Source organism: Caloenas nicobarica, chromosome 12 (assembly GCF_036013445.1).
Source record: "Caloenas nicobarica isolate bCalNic1 chromosome 12, bCalNic1.hap1, whole genome shotgun sequence".
Lineage (NCBI taxonomy): Eukaryota > Metazoa > Chordata > Aves > Columbiformes > Columbidae > Caloenas > Caloenas nicobarica.
In genome coordinates this window covers 2254136-2276097 of record NC_088256.1, presented here as the reverse complement: position 1 = coordinate 2276097, position 21962 = coordinate 2254136, and the positions used below count along the sequence as shown (strand labels likewise).

General features: G+C 48.0%; 1 protein-coding gene across 12 annotated transcripts in view; it reads left to right on the top strand.

The window, feature by feature from the left end:
• The window catches only part of ZNF185 (zinc finger protein 185 with LIM domain), a 51924-nt gene extending 30876 nt beyond the window's left edge, over positions 1–21048 (top strand). For 2 of the 12 annotated variants that reach the window (XM_065643272.1, XM_065643269.1), the window contains 18 exons: positions 723–767; positions 1153–1239; positions 2094–2177; positions 2666–2764; positions 4621–4719; positions 5367–5480; positions 6709–6771; positions 8684–8764; positions 8975–9076; positions 10021–10182; positions 11488–11601; positions 11865–11954; positions 13126–13227; positions 14640–14708; positions 17277–17357; positions 17718–17820; positions 18410–18508; positions 19302–21048. In XM_065643272.1, coding sequence (XP_065499344.1) covers positions 723–767; positions 1153–1239; positions 2094–2177; positions 2666–2764; positions 4621–4719; positions 5367–5480; positions 6709–6771; positions 8684–8764; positions 8975–9076; positions 10021–10182; positions 11488–11601; positions 11865–11954; positions 13126–13227; positions 14640–14708; positions 17277–17357; positions 17718–17820; positions 18410–18508 — 1594 coding nt within the window. In that variant the 3' untranslated portion in view covers positions 19302–21048. Of the gene's footprint in view, positions 1–111; positions 244–722; positions 768–1152; positions 1240–2093; positions 2178–2665; positions 2765–4620; positions 4720–5366; positions 5481–6708; positions 6772–8683; positions 8765–8974; positions 9077–10020; positions 10183–11487; positions 11602–11864; positions 11955–13125; positions 13228–14639; positions 14709–17276; positions 17358–17717; positions 17821–18409; positions 18509–19301 lie in introns of all 12 variants that reach the window. The other 10 variants (XM_065643264.1, XM_065643266.1, XM_065643268.1 and 7 more) reach the window with 10 other exon arrangements.
• Positions 21049–21962: the final 914 nt, after the last annotated feature.

The window sequence follows — 21962 nt, the reverse complement described above, 5'->3', positions numbered from 1 at the left end:
GTCTGAAGGGACTTCTCAGTGATCCGCTGAAGGTGACTAAACCAGCTCAGTTCCTGCCTGTTCCACGGCAGCACGTGGCAGTCCCTACAGTCCATTTCATGGCTTTTCTAGGGAGTCTGCACCCTCACTGGAAAAAATTTTGAGTTTCACGAATCAAGAAAGGTTGCAAACTGCAAAGAGCGGTGGCTGCGCCCCTGTCCAGCCTGAGAAAGTGGAAGTGAGGGAGGAAAGGCAGAAGAGAAGGTGAGTGAGAGCTATTTACCTGTGTGCTGTTCACCGCCTGCAGCCTAGAAAGAACAGAAACATATGGTTATGGCTCAAACACCTGAAGTTCCCTGTTTTGTCAGCTCCCGGGGGACGTCAGGGCTGCTCCTTCCCTTCTGTCCATGCAGATGGAGGTACCGGTGTTGCAACTGTGGGCTGTAGGACATCCCGCTGGGTTTGGAAGAGTCCTGGCTTGAATTTCCAGATGATTCCGTACCATTGGCACCTGTCATATGCCGATGATGTTCAGAGTTACTAAATGCTCCTTTGTATAATACTTCAGGCACACTGAGTTGCCCCCAAGTTTCTTGCCATTTTTCCTGTAGAAAAATACTGAGGAACATCTCCGAGAAGTTTTAGGGATTTCCTCCTCTTTTTTATTAAACGCGTTAGAAAATAATTGTAGAACATTACACAAACCAAAGATGCTTTCTAAAGTTGCTGTCTCTCCTTTTCAGCTATCCTGAACACACAGAAGCCAACGATGGATTTTACCCACCAAAGTAAGTGTAAACCTATTAACAGTGAAAAATTTACTTTTCCTTCTTGATTTTAGAGTGAGTCTTTTCCTGACCTAATACCCCTAACAAATGTGTTCTGGGAGTGCACTTGCAAAGAGGGGTGGACCTGATCCACCAGCTCCAAATGGACCGAGATCTTACAGTTCCTTCCCTTGCACTAGCATGAGCTGGTTGAATTTATGTCTCTGCCCTTCAGGTCTGCTGCAGAAAATTTACTGAGCTAAGCAGGAAGGAGGAAAAAATGTCATGTTTAGGACAGGAAAATCTCATGTTTGATATTTTTCCTTCTTGCTGTGTTCTCTAACTTGCTAAGCTACCTTCTGAGACCCACAAAATGTTCTCTTATGAAGTCCAACTCTGGTTGCAGGGACAGACCAGCAGATGCTACAGATGAGCTGCACCATCAATACGAGACCTCTCGCTGCCTGGATGATGCAAAGTCTGAACATGCAAGGTCAGGGCTTGGTGCTGGTGCTCACGGTGCTGCTCACAGAGGGCAGATGTGAGGTGGAGAATAAGTAACTTGTCCAGAGTAGAGCTGAAAGCAGAATCCAAACTGGCCAACAAAGCAAAGGGAGCCAGAAAATCCTAGGGTGCTAAACAGTGGGAATAGCGTTCTTTCTATGCACTGTTACACATCGGCATCTTTCTACAGAAGCAGCCTGGGAGCGGATTCAGCAGCTTTATCATTGCTTTTAGCATTGAGATCAAAAGCACCTCCATTCCACATGCTTTTTAAAGCGTGCTTGCTTCCCTAACAATGTTGGAGGCACAGAATCAGGAAAAAGTCGCTGCTGTTGACACCAAACACACTAGTCTCCCTGACGCTGCTTTCTTCACTTACTTTAGTCCATTATTTTGGGACCTGACTCCACATACTGGCTTACTTGAGGCGAGCAAATGGTGTCTTCTGACCTGCTAGCTGAGGTGAGAAGGATCACAAGGCTCCCAGTAGGATGGTGTAAATTCCAAGACCTAGAGCTGCTGCTAGTAATGTAGGAAGGTCTTCCCCAAAGTTATTCATATTGTACTTTGTCCCAGGTGCATGATCCTGTGGCAGGCCAGAAAAGTCTTGTATCCAGCCAAGACATGTAAGTTGAGGCCAAGTAACTGTGTTACTTCCACTAACAGCCTCTGTTCTTGGTTAGAGATAGTAAAAATGCTTTTTCTGAAGGAAAATCAGTTATCTGAGAAAATTACTTTCTGTTTCCTGATCTCATACAAAGTGCAGTGCTGTTATTTCATACAGGTCTCCCATTAAGCCTTTGGCAAGCTATCAAGCTGTAGATTCCTTCCTTTTTTTCACAGGTCTAGCCTGCAATCTGATGCCCCTTTTCCTCCTACTGAGAGAGCCCCTGTGCACCTTGAGGACACAGAATATTCCTTCAAGAGGTAAGAGTGGGGTAAATTTAGTGGGCGTATGAGTAATACTGAGGATTAAGGAAAATCTGAATGGGCAGGCACATAAAGAGGCTTCGTTTCACAGCTTTTGTTCCAGGGACAAAGGCAACTGTGCTGAGGTTTAAAGTGCAGCTTGCAAAATAAGCCAAGAGGTTTGCATTGTATCCCTCCTCGCTCTTTCTCTGACATGAGCCAAGCACCCCAGCTTTTTTTTTTCTCCTCTTGGTGCTTGTGTGCTTGGTGGGGTTCAGTCACTGACTTCTCATTCACTGACAATCCAGTGAAATGCTACACACTACTGGAGTGGCAGATGAAATACAACTGTCATCTAAATATGGTCCCTAGAGAAAAAACCTGGTGTGGGACAGTGAATAGTACAGATTGACACAAGCCTTGCCTGGTGAGTAGATAGTACTCACTAGTGCAATGATTCATGTGCCAGTTGTTAAAGATGTAACAGGCCTTTCTTTGATTATCAGATCTGTCCTGGGCTATGAGGAGAGAAGCAGCCCCCAAGAAAGCAGATACACCAGTCCCGAGGTCCCAGCGTACAGCAAGCCTTACTGGAATGAAGCGACGTAAGGACCTGGGCTGCTAACCCCGTGCTTGCTAATATGTTCTTTCTCATTGTTGAAAGCCTCGGAAATACCAGTTGCTCAGGAAATACCAAGCACAAGAAGAACAGCATAATAAGGGCCATTTGTCCAAGGTCTAGCCTGCTCCTCTCTCCAACAGCCATTGAAATAGTAAATTGCCTACCGTGTTCACTGAAGGCTGCAACCACACAGCAAATGCATTTAACATTTCCCCGTTTCTTCCCAGTAGCCCCTGGCCTTGCTGCAGGTGGCACCTTTCAGCTCTGATCTCCTTTCAGCTCCGCCTGTCCTGTGCTTATGAGCCTTGACAGAGATGTTTGCCGCATCCTGTCCCAGTCCTGGGGTGAGATATGAGCATCACCCACTTCTCCTCCCTTGCCCCCACAGGGAGAAGCCCGAGATGTGGAGCCGGATAGGAGCTGGGGCAGTAGGACAATCAGGGTGCGCTCCTGGGAGTCCATTCGTGTGGACTGGTACAGCTTTTGAGTACTTTGGGTGTTGCACTCTAGTGCAGAGATGGCAAACATCTTTAACAACTCACAGGAAAACCAGCCAAACAACTGTCATCATCATCGTCATCACTTCTACAGCACTGTGTGTCCTAAAACCTTAGTGGAGGCAGCCACAGTGCTCTCCCGAAAGGGTTCCTATCCCATTAGATCAGCAAACAGAAACCCAAGGATCTAAAAAGTGTTTTGCCAAAAGGCTTGCAGTGAGGGAGGAGTCACTTGACTCCCCCATCAGGAGTCAGCTGAGGAAAGAGGTGTTTCGCTCTGCAGCGGTTGTTCAGACTCCCTCTGTTGCTACGGGTGAGAAAGAAAAAGGATCTTTCTAGAAATGGTGAAAACTTCACCCCACCCCTTTTGGACACCTCTGTTGAAGGCCTGTTTCAGATGCCAACTGTACGTGGGTGGCTGAATCTCATCCTGAATTAGCAGCAGGACTAGGAATAGGCCACATTTCTCTTCAGTCCAACATTCTTTGAACATCCATGTCTTTACCGTTCTTCGTTGCAGGCATGACTTAGGTTTCCTTGGCTAATACTCCTCGCCTGGAACAGTATTGTCATACAGAAAGCTCCCGATGGCCCTTCCTGTCCCAGGGGAAAAGGCAGAGCTCAATGGAGCTGCTGAGTCTCATGAAGCTCAGCTCCAACACAGCCGTTTCCCAAGCGATTCTCTCAGATCCACCTCTGTACTTAGCATGCTGGAACAACTCCTTCTCCAGTAGATCCAGCTCTTCTCTGAGTGACAGCAGCGTTGCTGCTCCAAAGATCCAGTGCAAAGTCAACAAGCATCCTGAGAAAAGGGAGTTTGAGCTAGAAAGGCACAGGGAGTTGCAGCTGCGCTGAGTGGTATTGGATACACTGAATGAGCGAGTCTGGCTACAAAAAAACTGCAGAATATTGGACAGAGAGGAACATTTCAAATTCAGCCTCAGGTGTTATCAGACATTGGATCAGATGTGATGTCTGTCCTGGCACACACATTCTGATGTACAATATAGCCTCAATAAATAATGCGATACCCTGCAGGTCTGCTTTCGCACTAGAAAGTAGTGTGTTTGTCTAGAGAAAGCATGGTTTGGACTGGTATTTTAAAGAGCTAATTTCAGAATGTGAAAAGGCTGCTGCTTGACCCATCCATTGAATTCCAAGCAGCTAATCGGTGCTTCGTGCCATGCTGAGGCCAGTGCTTCATTGTGCTGGTTACAGCTTAACCCTTGGAATATCCTCCACCAAAGCCTTGTGACTTTCTTTCTTCTCAGTGTGCATTGAACTGAGCTTTCAGGTGTTTGTACTTGACAGCCATGAGTGGGGTTTCTTTTTCCTTTGCCAGGTCTTCCCAAGATTTGAAAGAGGGGAACACCCCTAGAGAAAGTGGGCACGAGAGCGCATGGGCCTCGGATGACTATAAAGCAGAGCCGACCCCGGGAGGGTAAGTGGTCAGTAGGACTTACCGACAATCTCTATTCACTTCATAATTCTTTCATGTCTTATTCATTCCCAATGTAACTGAGACCAGAGAACAGCTCCTCTGCTTTGCACCCAGGAGTGAGGACTTTATAACAGCACATTACACAGGGACTCCCACCCCCACTGGTGGGAAAAGCCAGTTGGATGAGACAGAATCACACAGTGTGTGAAGAGACAGTTTCGGCACGTGGCGTGGGTCCTTGGGCATCAGTGTGGTTCTCTTGGTACTGCGGTGGCAGGCAGTAGCTTCTGCTGCCTGGAGATCTCAGCAAGTACTATCCAAGCATTTATGAATGCTGCAAAATCATGCGTGAGTGTGTCCTGAGGTGTTAAAAGCATCTGTGAGTCTGAGAATGAGTGCTTTCTCCTATGCCTAATGTTTTCCATCTGCGACAATCTCAGATGAAAGGCCTCTAGCTGTGACCCTGCAAGCTAGGATGGGATTTATACGTGTGATACCCATCAGACTGGTACCAGGGCAGTTTAGAAAAGCTCTGGCCAAACAGTGTCTCCTGCTCCCTGCCTGCTGGCTCTTGTCTAGGCAATGGGCGTCTACCCAGCCCAGCATGTTTTTTTCTTCACTGCCTTAAGCAAAGATCTTTATTTTAGGTTTACAGACTCAAACGACCGTACTGAGAAGGGACAAGAACCTCCTGACCATGATGTCCACCCAGAGCCTCCCAGGTCCAAGGAACATACTGAACATGAGCCCAGCATGACTCAGTAAGGAATCAGATAATGACCCCCCCTGCCTTTTCCTGTTGGATGAGGGTTAATTTCTTTTCTGTCTTCCCCCACACATACACTGGTCAAATCTTCTCCCAGGCTCCCCTTTTGTGCCTGATTCTAGTGCTACTGAGTGAACCCCTTACCATGGTTTTATATGAAAGCCTGGGAGAAAACATCCTAATTAGCTGGAAGCATCAGTCCAGCTGGACTGCCAGGAGTTGCTGTCTAGACCTTAAATTTGGAAGCAGAAACATATTGCAATAAGTATATAATAAACGCATCAAGAATAGTGTGGCCAGCAGGACCAGGGCAGTGACCGTTCCCTGCACTGGGCACTAGTGAGGACAAACCTCAAATCCTTGGGTCAGTTTTGCGCCCCTCATGACAAGAAAGCCCTTGAGGTGCTGGAGCGAGTTGAGAGAAGGGAACGGAGCTGGGGAAGGGGCTGGAGCACAAGTGTGATGGGAGCGGCTGAGGGAGCTGGGGGTTCAGCCTGGAGAACAGGAGCTGAGGGGAGACCTTCTGATCTCTGAACTGCCTGAAAGGAGCTTGGAGCCAGGGGGGGTCGGGCTCTGCTCCCCAGGAACAAGTGCCAGGACCAGAGGAAACGGCCTTAAGTTGTGCCAGGGGAGGTTGAGGTTGGATCTTGGGAACAATTTCTTCCCCAAAGGGTTGTGGGGCATTGGAACAGGCTGCCCAGGGCAGTGCTGGAGTCACCATCCCTGGAGGGGTTTACAAGGTGCATAGATGAGGTTCTCAGGGACATGAGTTAGTGCCAGAGTGAGGTTGTGGTTGGACTTGATGATCTTGAGGGTCTCTTCCAACTAAAATGATTCTGTGCCTTTAAGTAACCTAATCCAGCATGGGTTAACACCTCCATGGTAACACTGGGTCTCATTTCCAAATTTATCCAGTCAGCATCAGGTCTTGGGGTGTACTCTGGTCACCCTGGCACAGGACCATTTACCTTCCCACAGACCTGTGACTCCACTGGGTTCGTGGTGGCTGTCTTGGTGCCTTCAGTCTGTCCTGTGCAAAACAGCACAGGGCTAAATGTCCAAATGAAAGGACTTCATGGACTGATTTCTTTGCTTTTGTCCATATTTTCCCCCTAAATTTGAAGAGTTGAGGCTCTTGGTCAAACTGAGCTTCCTCATGCATGTGTTTCATGAGGAACCCATGTTCAAATCAACTCGTAAACCAGGCTGCTCTTCTCCCCCAGGTCCACGGATGTTAACAAGGGGATGTCACCCTGTGTGCAGAGTGAAGAAGTCACTTCAAGAAGGCAAGAGAAATAATGGGCCTGCTTTTTCCAATGAGAGAACATAGGGGGTTTGCTGCAGGTGGTTCTAGAGAATGGACTGAGGGTGCTGTGTTTGGGGTCAGGAGTCAACAAGCTGGGCTTTTTTCATGTGGGACAGCAGCGCGTGTGGTTAGTGAGGCCTGTGGAGGAGGGAGCTCAGGAAGGGGCGCTGGGAAAAGCAGCAGGGAGAGAGCAATCATGTCACCATCCCGTTCTCCTGACAAATGGAGCTACCCTGGATGTACCACAAAATCTTCAGTCATAGTCTTCATCACGCAGGGAGGCAGAAGGAGCTGTTCCCAGTCCCCAGGGATGTGAGTGGAAGTTAGATTGATGAAGAAAATGTTACAGAGAGAAAACATCCCCTTTCTCTCCAGTATCCCCCAGCAAAGTGACCAAGAGGGATAAAACTCCATGCCTCCCCCAGTCTTGCTTTGGATAAGCTGTCAAGCTTACCGGGTTACTGAGATAAATTCAGAATCCTGATCTGAGAGTCTTAGTGCCTGCAGGTGCAGTAACTTTGGGTCAGACTTCCCTAGGGAGCACTTGGGAGCACGGCTGCACCATCGCTCCTGAAGGGCTTGGGAGTCACCTCCTGCCCTTTTCAGCAAACTGATGTTGAGCCTGAGCTCCTGGACAAACATGTCTTCTTTTGGTACTTAAAACATCCCAACCCAAATGGGAATCTATAGCTCAGTGAACATTAGTGATTTGCCAGAAGTAAGAATTTAAGGTATCTACACTTGTTGCAGAGTAACCAAAACAAATTGATCTTGCTGTCATCGTTTTCTGGCTTACCACTTAGCGAACTTGTAGGGATTGCCTCAACTAGTAGCAAGTAAAGTGTAAGGGCTGCCTCCTCTTTCATCAACCTTAATGTTTCAGGAGAGGATCTTTGAAAGCATTTTGAGAATTTATTTCTTAGAGTTTAATTAAATGCAATTTTGATACAGGAACCTAAGGCAGTTTCAGATTTTCTACAGGGTATCAGTATTCCCAGAGGGGTCGGTGTGCACAAAGATATAAAACCAGATAGAAAAAGCAAACGAACATTTCCCTAGATTAATGTAGACAGGTGTAAATCCCGGGTGGCTCTGCAGCGGGTTTATCTAGTGGATACACTTCTGAGACGGTACCTAGATGAGGCCAGGTCATGCTCTTATGCAGTCTGAAGGGTAACACAGAGGTACTGGATAACCTGTAATGGTCAGAACTAAATGACCAGGGTTAAAATGTCAGGTTTGTAAAGAGTAAACAGGTAACTGATGGTCATCAGGAGCTTTTTTTTCCTTTCCTTTTAGCTTTATTTTTGAAAAGGTCTGTATTTTTCCCTCTGTGGTTTTTGGTTGTTGGTTTGGTTTGGTTTTGGGTTTTGGTGGTGGTGGTGGGGTTTTTTGCTTGTTTGTTTTTTGGTTATCTGGCGTATTCCCATGCAGGAATATTGTACTTTTCATGATGCAGGAGATTCACCAGGAGTTGCATCTACATCTGAGAATGAGGGGAGACCTTCTCGCTGTCTACAACTACCTGAAAGGAGGTTGTAGCATGGAGGGTGTTGGTCTCTTCTCCCAAGTAGCAAGTGATAGGACAAGAGGAAATGGCCTCAGGTTGTGCCAGGGGAGGATTAGATTGGATATTAGGAACAATTTCTTCCTGGAAAGGTCTGTTGGGCATTGGAACAGGCTGCCCAGGGCAGTGGTGGAGTTACCATCCCTGGAGGGGTTTAAAAGGCACATAGATGAGGTTCTTAGAGACATTGTTTAGTGTTAGATTTAGGTTGTGGTTGGACTCGATGATCTTGAGGGTCTCTTCCAACCGGAATGATTCTATGATCCTACAGTAATTCTGTGCGCAGTGGCACTTCCGCAGACTGTAATGGTCTCTGTCTTGGCAGGTCCAGCTCTCTGCCTAGAGAAAGCAGCATTGCTGCTCCAGAAACCCGATGTGCAAGTGAATCTGACCCGTCCTGGGAAAGGTACGGAGCCAGAGGACCGGGCATGTCTTCACTGTAGTCTCAAACATCTTGTGTTCTCGCTGTTGCCCTGTTCTGGCAACAAATGCTCATTTCTTGGCTACTGAAATCAGAAACCAACATCATCATGATATTACTGCATTTACTCATCGCAGGGGGCAGGTTTAGACACAAGCACTAAAGCTGCTAACAGGGTTTTTCCTCCCTGGCCAGGATCACTCCAGGTTTTGAAGAACAAACCCACCCCACCACAGAGAGTTACCGTGAGAGCCCAAGAGACTGGAGGCACAATGAGCCCAACCCAGTGGCAGCCAGGTACAGTGGGACTGTCTCTTTGTTCCTCCCCATCATTGGCTCCCAAATCCTCACCCTTTGCCATTCTTGCTTCTTGATACAACCCTGGCTGAAGTCCTGGACCTGTGTAAATTTCCCCACCCAGGGTAAGCTTATCAAATTATATTGACAAAAGGAACATTAGCTTTCGGACCCCACCCTACTGTGTCCAGCTCTGGGTCCTCAGCACAGGACAGACATGGACCTGCTGGAGAGGGGCCAGAGGAGCCTCAGAAATGATCTGAGGCTGGAACAGCTCTGCTGGAAGGACAGGCCAAGAGAGTTGGGGTGTTCAGCTGGAGAAGAGAAGCACCAGGGAGACCTTATTGCGGCCTTTCCATACTTAAAAGGGCCAATAAAAAAGACGGGGACAGGCTTTTTAGCAGGGCCTGTTGTGATACGACAAGGGGTGATGGTTTTAAACTAAAGGAGGGGAGATTCAGGCCAGATGTGAGGAAGAAATTTTTGACACTGAGGGTGGTGAGAGCCTGGCCCAGGTTGCCCTGGAGACATCCCAGGCCAGGCTGGACAGGGCTCTGAGCAACCTGAGCTGGTGCAGATGTCCCTGCTCATGGCAGGAGTGGCACTGCGGGAGCCAGGAAGGTCCCTTCCAACCCAAGCTATTCTATGATTCTGTATGATTGTTCATATTTCATTTCAGTTGGCAAATTAACTCAGAGAACTGCTGAATCTTGCAGCGTTTCATTGTACTGGGAGTTCAGCTCATGCAGGTGAGGGGAAGGAGTGCAGTCCTCTGCCATTCCCCCTGACCTTAAGAACATATTAACACCACGGTGTCCCACGTTTTTCTTCTTGCCAGTAGAAAGAGGCACAATCCAGCCTCTGCAAATTCTGAACACTCATGTGAGCTGGTCATAGGAAATACAGTCATTTGCTTTATGGTCAAATTGGCTCTAATTCTTTAGCAGGTCTAACTTCAGCTCAAAAGACAGTGCGCTCAGTGCATATGAGACCCAGCATCCCACGCCACTGCACATGGAGCACCAGCCTTTTCACACCGGCGTGTCAGCACCCAGTCACAGGATACCGTCCTACGTAGACAGCCAAGTATTCAGCAGCAGCAGAAGGTAAGGGCTTGGGATGGGAGGTGGAGACAGGGAAAGCTGCTGGCACCAAAGTATTTGACAGAAACTCTGGTCCAGGTTGTACAATCACTGCGTCAAGGAAGTGAGAACAGGATTTTGTTCCCAGAGGGAGCAACAGTATTGCCAGGTCTCACAACGCATGGAGCAGGATCATTTTTTGGGCCTGAAGGGCTGAAGAAGGGATTCAGGAGATCTGAGCTCATAATTGCTCCGTAGCACTGCAGACTTCTTGGCAGGTTGTATTCAAACCACCTACATGGTGCCCAGAAACCTGACAGATGTGTAGAGACCATATCTGCTTCTCCTCTGTAGCTGCAGAAGCCATGATTCAGGAGCAGTCTGTTCTTTATTTCTCATGACCCCGAATGACATAAGAGACAAGTTGTATGATTATAACTACTATTTATGTATAGATATCTCTGTTCATGTGACCTGAATGTAGCCTTCACCCTTTTAGCTTTTTTTCAGAAAGTTGGTGTCACAAAGCTCTCGTTTGCTTTTGAAGGCATTTGCAGACTAGGACTAGAAAAAATGGGACAGACATTTATTGTACTTCATAGCCTGTTATCACCTGGCCAGCACTGTGTGATGCTGACACGTCTCTCTGCAGTGCAAGAAACTCGCACTCCCTTCCTGCCCTTGGGTTTGTATCATAGACTGAATGCAGTTCTTGCCCAGAGCAGGGTTTTTTCTCATCTTAGGATGAGCTTAGTCTGTCCCTCTTTCTCTCTTTAATGCAGCATTGATTTGCAGTGTTTTTCAGCATTGTTTAACATTAAGTTATACAGTTGCCTGAAGCTTTAATCAGGATCAAAGCGCTGATATACAATATAAATATAATCTGTGCCCCAGGGCACTTGCAAGAAAAGAATGACCATAAACTATAAGCTCATTTTCTCTATTGAATGAGCCTGAGCTCTGCCCACAGGTTAAAACCATTCCAATAATGAATTCTGTCTTAGAAAAGTGAAAACCTGCAGGTCTGACACCCCAATGGGTCAGCAGTTCACCCGTGCAGATGGTGCAGTGGTGGTTTTGGTGAGAGGGGGCGGAAACAATATTGAAGCTATATCCATTTCTGAACTGCTTTGGTTTTACTCTCGAGCCTTAGATTTTGAGTCAGAACTTTGCGTGCATCCTGTGGCTTCAGAACCAGCACAGGTGAAATGGGCAGAGCAGGAGACTGCACCGTCATAGTGATCGCTGAGAAAAAATATTCCTTAGGCAACATGAGGACTCCAGCGGCTCCTGGTACAATGTAATCAGGGCTTTGTGCTTCTTTGCCAGACCTACCCCAGATTACGAAGGGAGAGTTTATGATGGGAGAAGCAGCCCTAGGAACAGCAGATATGACAGCGCTAGTGCCAGGGGGCACTGTGAATTTAGCCCCATAGCTGGACGGTAAGGAGTCAAAGGGAATCCAGGCCTGTTAACCCAAAGAATAACCCTACTGCTACATTTATTCCATATCTGGAGTGTCCTGACCCACTTCTTAATAATTCCATGGGTCGAAGTGTGTGCAGTGAGGTGTGGTTTGCACGGATGGCTGTGGTGCGTGGGTGATTTTCATGCTAGGCAGGGAAACAGCCCAGATTCTCGTCACTACTGAGATTCCCTCACGTGCCCAAGTTCAGTGCTTGAGATTGTGTCACTTCCTTTCGTAGCTACGACTCCCTTCCCAGAGACACCACCACTTCCCAGAGAAGCCACAGGGTGCCGTTCTACATGGACAGCTTAAACTATAACAGCACCAGGTAAACGGGTAGTCTTGATGGTTGTGAGGGAAGCCTCCACGAAACTGCTGAGGAAGAGAAGCTAGGAAGCAAAGCCAAGAGCTGAAGGAGAGATGAAATGTTTCTAGGAGTGGATGTGTGATCTAGAGGCATAGAACTATTCTTAAACCATTCCTAGCAAAAGCTGCCCAGCACAGGATCTGTGACACATCCATCTCTGGAGATTTTTCACCACGTGGGTGCCAGAACAGTGACAGAAGAATGGAGGGCTGGTTCCTGGCTGCCCTGACTTGACAAGAAATCATCCTTTGCAGAAGCTACAGAAAAACAGAGAGCTAAAAGCGAAGAGAGGTGTCGAGAGAGAGGATCATTATCTCTGGAATGTCAACGATTGAATGACTGAACTGGTCCCAGAACAAGGCTATTGGAATGGGTGGTTGGTATCCAATACAGAATACCATTACCCTGGGTGTTCTGCAGCCCTTCACGGCAGTGTCAGTCCATCCACATGCGGTCTGGCACTGTATGGAGGCACCAGTGCAGGTCTGAGTGTTGGCTCTGTAAAGGGGAATATGTTGTGGGTGTGAACAGGAGGCACAAGATCCTTGGGTAAGCCTAGGACTGGCTCCAGTCAAGATCAGCTTCATCCTTGCAAGGCAAACTTAACAGGTCTCACTGCTGAGTGGGTAGGCAGAGCTGTTTTCCGATGACATTTTAGTAGCCATAGATTTGCTGTCTTCTTCCTTCTGCAGCTTTTGAAATTATTTAGTTGGGGATGGTGGTGCTGGGGATAGTTATGTTGGACTTTGGCCAACATGTCCCACATCTCCTCCTCCCCTGCAATATGTTGTGTGCCGTTTCTCTCCATAGCTGCTCTCGTTCAGGCTACGTGATTCATTTGAAATCTGTACTTACTTGAAGATCTTGTTTGATCTTTTCTCCCATGGCCCTATAAATGAGATTTTTCCAAATTACTTCTCCAGGGAAGTAGTGCAGTTATGTGGCAGATGTAAAAAGAGAGAGGAGCATTTCTGGTCCATGATAAAGACAAATTAATCTGTATGTTTAAGGGCCTTAATATTGCACCCTCCCAAACTACCCTCCTAGCAGTAGTGGCAGGTCTTGGCTGCCAGCTTGGATCATGTCAAGGCTCACGTTTCTTGTGCCCATGGACTCTTCTCTCTCTCAACAGGCTTCTCTCAGGTTCGAGTGAGAGGATCTGCAGCCCAGTTGCCACCTTACCGCACAGCAGCCCAGCGGCCTCTGGGTACCAGCCCGATTCCAGCACTGCCGGGTAAAGAGCAAAGGGTGGTCACAATCCTCCCACTGCAGTACAGGTTTTGCATGCAGCCATCCTATCTGGTGAAGATAAGCCAGGCTTTGCTGCTTGGCATCTGGGCCATGGGACATTTCTCAGCCACAGACATTGCCATGGTGGCCACAGCCACCCAAATGAGAGCTGGGCTGGGTACCTTTCTCCAGGTGCCCATTTTTAGAGATTGGGATGTAGCTTACTGTATGAGTTGCGTCTTTGCTCTTTAGTGTGGCAAAATCATGAATATTCCATAATACACTGTAACTGGAGGGACACAATGGAGCTCCTCGTGCTGTACACAATCATCACAGGCGTGGGGCTCTGGGAAAACTCTTTGCCTTGTTGTCAATCGTGAGCAAGTGAGCAGTTTCCAGCAAGTGTATCTGATTTCGGTGGGCCTGGCACAGGACCCTCATCTCTCGTACTACAGTGCAACTATCAGGTCAGAGCTGTATTCTGGGATTTCTGGTTTCCACAGGCTCCACCTCAAAGGTGAAAACTGCTGCAGGCTTTTACACAATTTAGGGAGGGGTTTCAAAGTCAGCATGGCCAATATGTGTGTCCTGCTGGCCTTGCTGCATCCTGGTTATCACACCACCTGCCTAAGTAGGAGACTCATCTGAAATGCCTGGCATGGCATTTGCCATGCTAAGTTAAAAAAAAGCTTTTCCTTTTCTTCCTTTGCTGTGACATGGCTTAGTTTGCTCATGTAAGAAGAGAGGATTAACCATAGCTTACAGGCAGCGATGAAAATGCACCATGGAGAAAGAGCCTGATTAGTTCATGTCATGGCTGTGGAAAGAAAGCCGGTGGGCACAGCGTCTCCCCTCGGTCTGTGACAGAGCTGGAGACAGACAGACAGATGGGGGCATGTCATTTTGAAATCAAAATGTCAAAGAGGGAGGAATAGGCAAGAAAGGTCGGCTCTGTAGGCACAAACATCCTCAAAACAAAACAGCAGCAATTTATAATGGGTGAAAACGCTGGAGATGTTCCAGTGACAAAACAGCGCTGTGCCAGTAGGGTTTTGATGTTAATGGGCAGAACCACAAGCTCTCTAAATACTTATTGTGTGCATAATCCTGGCATGATTTTGAAAAAGACTTATCCTTGCAAAACAGGGGATAACTAGATGAAAGAGTTATATTATCCATCCCATTCTTTTTAATTAACTTGATTTGTTTTGGTGGGTTAATTAGAGGGGTACATTAGGTCTTATTTAGCAACAATGCTTGATATTTAGTATTTATTCAAGAACAACAGCATCTCACTCTGTCTTTTCACGCATACGTTACAAATCCAAGTGCACACGTGGTCTGTCGCGCTGTCTCTCATTAGCTCTGGCCTCTTCTAATGCAAATGCTTCTCGTTCTGTTTCCATCCCTTCCTAGAAAAGGGGTCCTCTTTGTGAAGGAGTACGTGAACAGCAGCGAGTTATCAGCCTCCCCACGCTACGGCAGGTACGAGGAGTGTCCACACGCAGTCGTGTGTCTACATACGTGTGCAAAGCAACAGTGCGTGGCCTTGCCAGCCAACGTGCGCCGAACAAGCTCCGAGCTGGAGCCGTTAGCACTGCGTCAGCATGCCTGCCGTTGTGCCTGAGCTAATTAGCCCTGGAGGGATTATTACATTGGGTGGGCAGAGAGTTTTGCTAAGGCAGCAGCCCTGCTTTGGGGACCCAGACGGACATCGCTGCAGTCCCGTTGCGGTGACAGGAGGATTTCCGTCCCATAAGCCTTCATGGAGGGGTAAACTTCCCCTCTGAGTGGGCTGGCAGGATGAAAACACTGTGCTGCAAGTTTTTAGGCTGCATATTTGGTAGTCAGGCTTCACTGTCCGTTTGCACATGTAAGTTATTGGAATTGGTGAGAAAAATGTGCAGATTGAAGGTTCTCACTCAAAAAAAGTTACTTAAGAGTTAGAAAAAGTTAAAAGATGTCATTTTCAAGCTTAAATCTTCAGTCTTTTGCATTCTGCTAAGTAAACTAAGTAAAGCTACTCGAGGTGGACACCAATGTGACTGCAAGAAGAATTTGGCCCTATGTACCGTGTGTTTACATTGATGGGGCAGCCAGTTAACAGCCAGTTTGATGCCTCCCTGCTGGCATTTATCCTCCCTCAGTGCTGTGTTGGCATGACAGGGGTAGCTGATTACACACGCCAGAAATCTCTGGCCTTTTCTATAGGTCGGCAAAGCAGATGTCAACAACCAAAGATAAGCGTAGTGCTGCAGCGTCTAAAATACCACAGGCAAACAGAAGGCAGAGAGGGAACACTCAGCTAGGTGAGACCAAGGATGTGCGCTGTGCCTTTCCCTGCATAATAGTTCAGGATTTGGGAGGTTAGTAAGCCATGAAAATAGCTGCTATTTATAGGGTCCATATGTAAACATCAGGACCCCAATGAGGCCAGAGAATTTTTACTGATGGGTGTATTGGGGACAGGATTTCACAGGTTCACAGAATCACAGAATGTCAGGGATTGGAAGGGACCTCGAAAGCTCATCCAGTCCAATCCCCCCACCAGAGCAAGAACACCCAGATGAGGTTACACAGGAAGGTGTCCAGGCGGGTTGGAATGTCTGCAGAGAAGGAGACTCCACAACTTCCCTGGGCAGCCTGGTCCAGGCTCTGGCACCCTCACCATGAAGAAGTTCCTTCTCATATTTAAGTGGAACCTCCTGTGTTCCAGTTTGCACCCATTGCCCCTTGTCCTATCACTGGTTGTCACCCAGAAGAGCCTGGCTCCATCCTCCTGACACTCCCCCTTTCCATATTGATCCCCATGAATGAGGTCACCCCTCAGTCTCCTCTTCTCCAGCTCAAGAGCCCCAGCTCCCTCAGCCTTTCCTCACACGGGAGATGCTCCACTCCCTTCAGCATCTTCGTGGCTGCGCTGGACTCTCTCCAGCAGTTCCCTGTCCTTCTGGAACTGAGGGGCCCAGAACTGGACACGATATTCCAGATGTGGTCTCACCAGGGCAGAGCAGAGGTTCCCAGCCCAGCAGCCAGTGCAGGGTTTGCCAGTCATGTCTCGCAGCCAGTGGAAAATACATTGGTCCCCATGGTCTGGGCCACAGCCTGTGCCTGTCCCAGCTCCAGACCTGCTGATGGGATGCAGTGAACCCCTGGGCAGCACAGCCGAGGCAGCCGTGGCTCTTGCTGACAGAGGAGCCCTTGCTCCTTCTTCTTCTCTCTTGCTCCCCTGCTTTTTATCCCTGCTCCCAGCCCACTCAGTCTTGCTTTTTCTGCCATTTTGATGAGACAACCTGGCTCACAGAGGGGACTGATGGCTGGCAAGGAGTAAGGGGGTGGAAGCATGTGGTCGGGAACATACCAGAGGAGGGAGAGAGCAGGAGGCAGTGGTGTCTTTCCTTTTGCTTTAGCAAGGTTGTTAGGTCTTCTCATCCCCTTCCTGAGCCGCAGTTCACAGACCCTCCTGTGAGACTGACAGCACTGGCTTCCTGACACCCCCCGCTCCTCCTGGCATGAAGGGTGACAGGGTGGCAGACCTGCTGTGTGCCCGTGCCACCCCATTTCAGGGTGCATGTCCCCATTTCCCAGCCACGCTGCCCACATCCTGCCTCTCCCCGTGGGGACAGCAGCAGCCAGACACATTTTTCAGTGCTCTGAAGTCAGGTGCCAGGGCCACCAGCTCTTTGCTGTCTCTTCTTGCTCCTTGCAAACCTCTGCCAGGCTGAGCCCAGAGCAGGCTCTGGGGCTGACCTGAGGCACAGTGACTGTGGTGTGGGGCAGGGAGCGGGATATTGCTGCCCCTATGGAGAACATGCAGCGTGAATACAGCAAAGATGTGGATAGTGCTGCTGACAGCCCTGCTCTGTCTGTCAGGGCAGCCCTCTCCATTAGGGAAATGCCTTTTCAGAGCTGGTTAGGAAGGACCAACCTTCTCTCCAAGGAACAGGCAACTGGGACCTTGCAGTTAGGACTTTAGGTTAGTGCTTAATGATTCCATCTGAGATGCTTTTCCCATATATCACTGCCAAGTGCTGATATTTCCTCTGTCTCCAGTGGCAGCCTTGTGGATTTGACCAATTTGGAGAGAGCACCCTATAGCCACCACAGCTACCTGTCCGGCGCTCCCATGCAGAGGTAGGACAGTTTAGGGCTGCCTTGGGGGTTTCAGCAAACTGTTAAGCAGAAATGACCTTAAGGTTTTGCTTTTTTACAACATTGGTGTGTGTTTGGTGAAATAACAGCATGAATTGTAAATGGTCTTTGGAAAATACAGTGATATGGACTTAAAGATCTGTACTGCCCTGCTGTTGTGGTCTCTGCATCCCTGGGATAACACGTGTCCCTCTGTACTGTCACCGGACACAGTCAAACACATGTAGAAGCAGGTTGCTCACAGAGAGCGGTGCTGGTGTTAGGTAAGAAACCTCTGGTACCAGCACTGGGACTGGAACCAGTTTGTGTTACAGAGGAATTCACTCTCCTGTTCCTTCACAGGTCCAGTGAACCCGTTTGCAGTTACTGCAGCCGTGAGATCCGAGACTGCCCCAAGATCATAATAGAGCATCTGAACATCTGCTGCCACGAATACTGTTTCAGGGTAAAAAAAAAACCCTTAACTACTGACTGCCTTCTGTGTGCTGCTGTGAAATGGAGTGGTGGGAGGAGGAATCTTGGTGTGAATTCCATCCTCAGACTTTCAGAGTAACGTATATAGTGTGTACCAAATCCTTGCATCCGCATCGGGACAAAAAAAAAAAGAGCCATGTAGTCATAGGTGTTGGTTGTGTACTCAAAAGTTATTCAGCTCCTCAAATAAATGTGTATTAGAACAAGAAGAATTCTTTATTGTCAGCTGGGAGAATAGCACCACCCTCTTTCCTCATGTCCCTGTCCTTGTGGCAGACTTGCTGCTTTTTGGCCATTGTGCCCCACTGCAGGTCTTGCTGAATCTCTCAACCTTTGCAAAGTTTACAAGTAAAGTCTGTGGAAATGGTGAGCGTGGGAGGAGGAAGCCTGCAGGGGCATTTGTCTGTTTTAGAAAAGTTTAGCCTCAAACTAGGTCACGCTTTGGCATCCTCACATCTTTACAAAATAATAGAGACTATTCATTTCTCAGCTCCCTCCACGCTGTCATTATTGTGTGGTGCTTTGGTCACTGTCCAACCACCCTGTTTTCCCTTTGGCAGTGTGGAATTTGCCACAAAGCAATGGGAGACCTTCTGGATAAAATATTCATCCACCGGGACATTGTCCACTGTGACAAGTGCTACCAGAAGCTCTTCTAGGTGAGTGCCCCTTCACGGTGTCAGCATAAATGGCTGGATGAGAGAGCACTCATGGAGTTCACTGAATGAAGAGCGTTTAACCCGCACATTTACTGAGTGACACATACAGAGATTTTCCTGTGGCTTTTTAGTGGGAAGCGGTGACCCTTGTTGCAGAATTAGCTAGAGCTGGTCCCAGGGGTCTCGCTTAGAACCAGAATCTCTGCCCATAATGTGATAAAGAGGCTGTGTTAGCTTCACGTGGGGGAGACAAGCAGAAGCCTGGCTTGAACGATGAGAGGAATGTCCCTTAGAGCTTGGGAGTCCTCTCTGAAGGTAATTAAGAGTTCCTCCTAGCAGGTAATTAACAGTTCTTCCTGCGTCCTGGGCTCAGCCGCTGCAGGGGGCTGGGCGGCAGCATGTCAGTGGCAGGTGCGGTTACTGCTCCGCATAAAGATCCTTTGAAGTGAAAACCGCTGGGCAAACTAAAGAGTTGTACATTCTGTTAACAAATCAACAAGGAAGTAGGTTGCATATGGTCTAGTGTGATTATCTGGATGGGGCAGGAGTCACCACAGTAGCAACCAGAAACCCTGTTGCTGCACTGGGGTCAGGGATCACGACAGAGAGAAGGAGGGAGAGGGGCACCTGCCTCACTGCGTGCACGGCTGCTTTCTTTGCCTCTTAATGCAATGTGACTGGTCAGCCTTTTTCATCCCATTCCTGCACGTTCACCTGCTCCACTGACCTGTGTAACACTGTGCTTTGTGTGGTACCCAGCTCCTGCCTTCACCTTCTCTTTGTTTGCTTGCAGGGTTTTGCAAAGCTGGAGAAGGCAGCCAGGGGAAAGTCCTCAGCAGCACGTGTCGGAATATATCTGGTGGTTCCTGACTGGCTAAGATAGCAGAATTCCTGCTATTCCCCTTTTCCTCAAGTTATTTTCCCTCTTGTTGCCTCATCACAATGAATGAGTTTAACATCCACTGGTTTGTGCTGCCAGCTGCATACAAGTGCCAATGTTAACAGGAGCAGGCAGTGGCATCTACAAAGATAAGTGGGCTGATTTTCCAAAGGTGCCGAGCCCCTCCGCCTGGCTTTAACTTCATTAAGATTCCATAGTGCTCCCTATGCTGGAAGTCAGGCAGAGCTCCTTAGGTCTATTTAAGCTATTACGAGAAACCTTTTCTGGGTTTTTTTGGTGGTTGTTCGTTTTTTTTTCTTTCATTTCTGCAATCAGACTGCAGCTTAGTGTGTGTGAGCTGGCACAAAGCAAGCAGATATGAGAAGTGTTAAACACTAAATTTGGATTCTTGGGAGGGTTTGAATTTAGTTGTTAGCAAAAGCCTATTTCTGCTCCTCTCACCCCCAAATTCTGCCTAGAAATAGCTTCTGCCTGATTTCCATTTGCTTTCCATGGGCTTTCAGGAGCATTTGCAGACTCACTTTACTCTAATTGTGTGTCAGCTTTAATTTCCCTTTCCTGCCTACTCCCTAGTGGGTTGCTGCAGCAGCACGTGTGTCTGCTGTCTGTTTGGGCAGATAACACTCTCCTTCACCTGGTAGTTTAAAGTGGCCTCTGATGGTTGACATCTCATGGCCATACCAAATGTGCCAGAGAATGGGTATCTCAATTGCCTCTCCCGACAAGGAGCACTGCTGGACTGAAATCTGAATTTCCCCCCACCTCGCCAAGGCTTCCTGTAGCGCCTCTCTTCTTGCTGGAAATTATGTATATTGCAAATGCTCACTCACAAAATTGAACTCCTAGCAGATGCTGTACTTACTAAAAGTCAGAATCACATAATTTTAGCCCTTAATTCAGATGCTGAGAAAGCTGAATACCAAAACCTGAAAGTCAGGCTCTATGCCTTAACAGTACAGCTCTGAATGTGGCCAGAGAGTTACTGGTTTCTCTTTGAAAGCCCTAGGAATGTCTACAAAGCACCCAAGTCAGTTCTATAGCAGCTCTAACATGGAAATAGGGGATGTCAAAAGCGCTAATGCAGACTATTGTTAGCTAGATAATTCTTCATGCACTTAGTGATGGAAGCTGGCATGCATGCAAAAGCTTAGCAAGTTAGTGTTTCACGGTATGAGTGCTACTTTGCTTTTTTTAGGCCACTATACCATTCAAAAATGACTACTGATTTTGGCTGCCTACATTTCTAAGTGACCAAGATGTAAAAGAGGCTCACAAAGCATCTCGTCTCCCCAGATTGCTCATTTCTGGTAAACCACGGCCAGTGGTTTCTTGCTGGTACCTGTACCTGTGGTGGGGAACGACTGGTACAGCAGTTGTTACACGTCTCGTTATGCCACAGTTGAAGGGCAACTGTTTAAAATACCAAAACAGATGGGCCTATAACTACAGGTGCACTTTGAGAAGATGATCTGCAGAAATAACTCACTGAGTCCACAGTTCCTGACGGGTGCGTGGCCTTATGGGAAACAGGATTTGTCCATCACATATTTTGCACCGTCTCTCCTCAGCATCGCATTTCCCTGTAGCAAATGTTTAACCTCAGCATACAGCTCTAATAAACCATCTTTGCTCACATGAAGCTTCCTCACCGTTTCACACATTCCTGTTGCGGGCCCTTTGATCTGATGGTTAGCGTTGGTTTTTTGCTTCTCAGTGGCCTACAGGCACGACTGTCAGTCAAGTCACCGAACGCTTTGTTGGAAGATGCGGCAATGGGAGAGGAGAAACGGTACCCATGAGGAAGGGTGTTCTCGAAGGAAGGGATGGGTTCAGCAAACTGGCTCGGCAAATAGGCGATCTGATATTTCAAAAATCACCCCTGTGTCTAGACAGAGGTCTGGACTGCTGCTCTGAGGTCCTGCCTGTTCCTTCTTCACACATTTCCTAGGGGAAAATTTCCTAGTTCCTGAGAACTGCTGTCCCGTTGGCACCAGGGTGTAGCATCGTCACAAAGGGTTCAACAGCATTTTTTCCCCCCACAAACACATGTATCACCCAAAAGGAACCTGCAGCTATTCTAAAAACAACAGGCTTTGTTTTGGCCTGAACTCTTTAAGAATTGCTGAGCAACCCCTCCCTGCTCCCCCCTCCCTGCTCCGCCCTCCCAAACAAAAAAGCAATTAAAGATATAAATATTCCTGATTCCTGGTATCCCCACGTATTTGTGGAGGAAGGGTCATCTGCACGCAGATTTCTCCTGCGTCACGGATGAGGTCATGCTATTTTCTACAGACATGAAAGATCTTATTTCACCAGGGATGCGGCTGCGTGCGGGGACAGACCTCGACCATGTTATTTCACGTGAAATCACGTAAATGTAGCAAAGGCTACACGGTGGGTGCTGGTGAATGAGCAGACTGGAGGCAAACCCAGCGTCTTTGCACAGACCAAGCCTTCCCAGAACAACCGTCAGGAGGGTCAGCGCCAGACTGGATGTTCCAGCCGACTCATAACAAAAAACACTGTTTATAGCAATTGTCCTTGATGACTGTA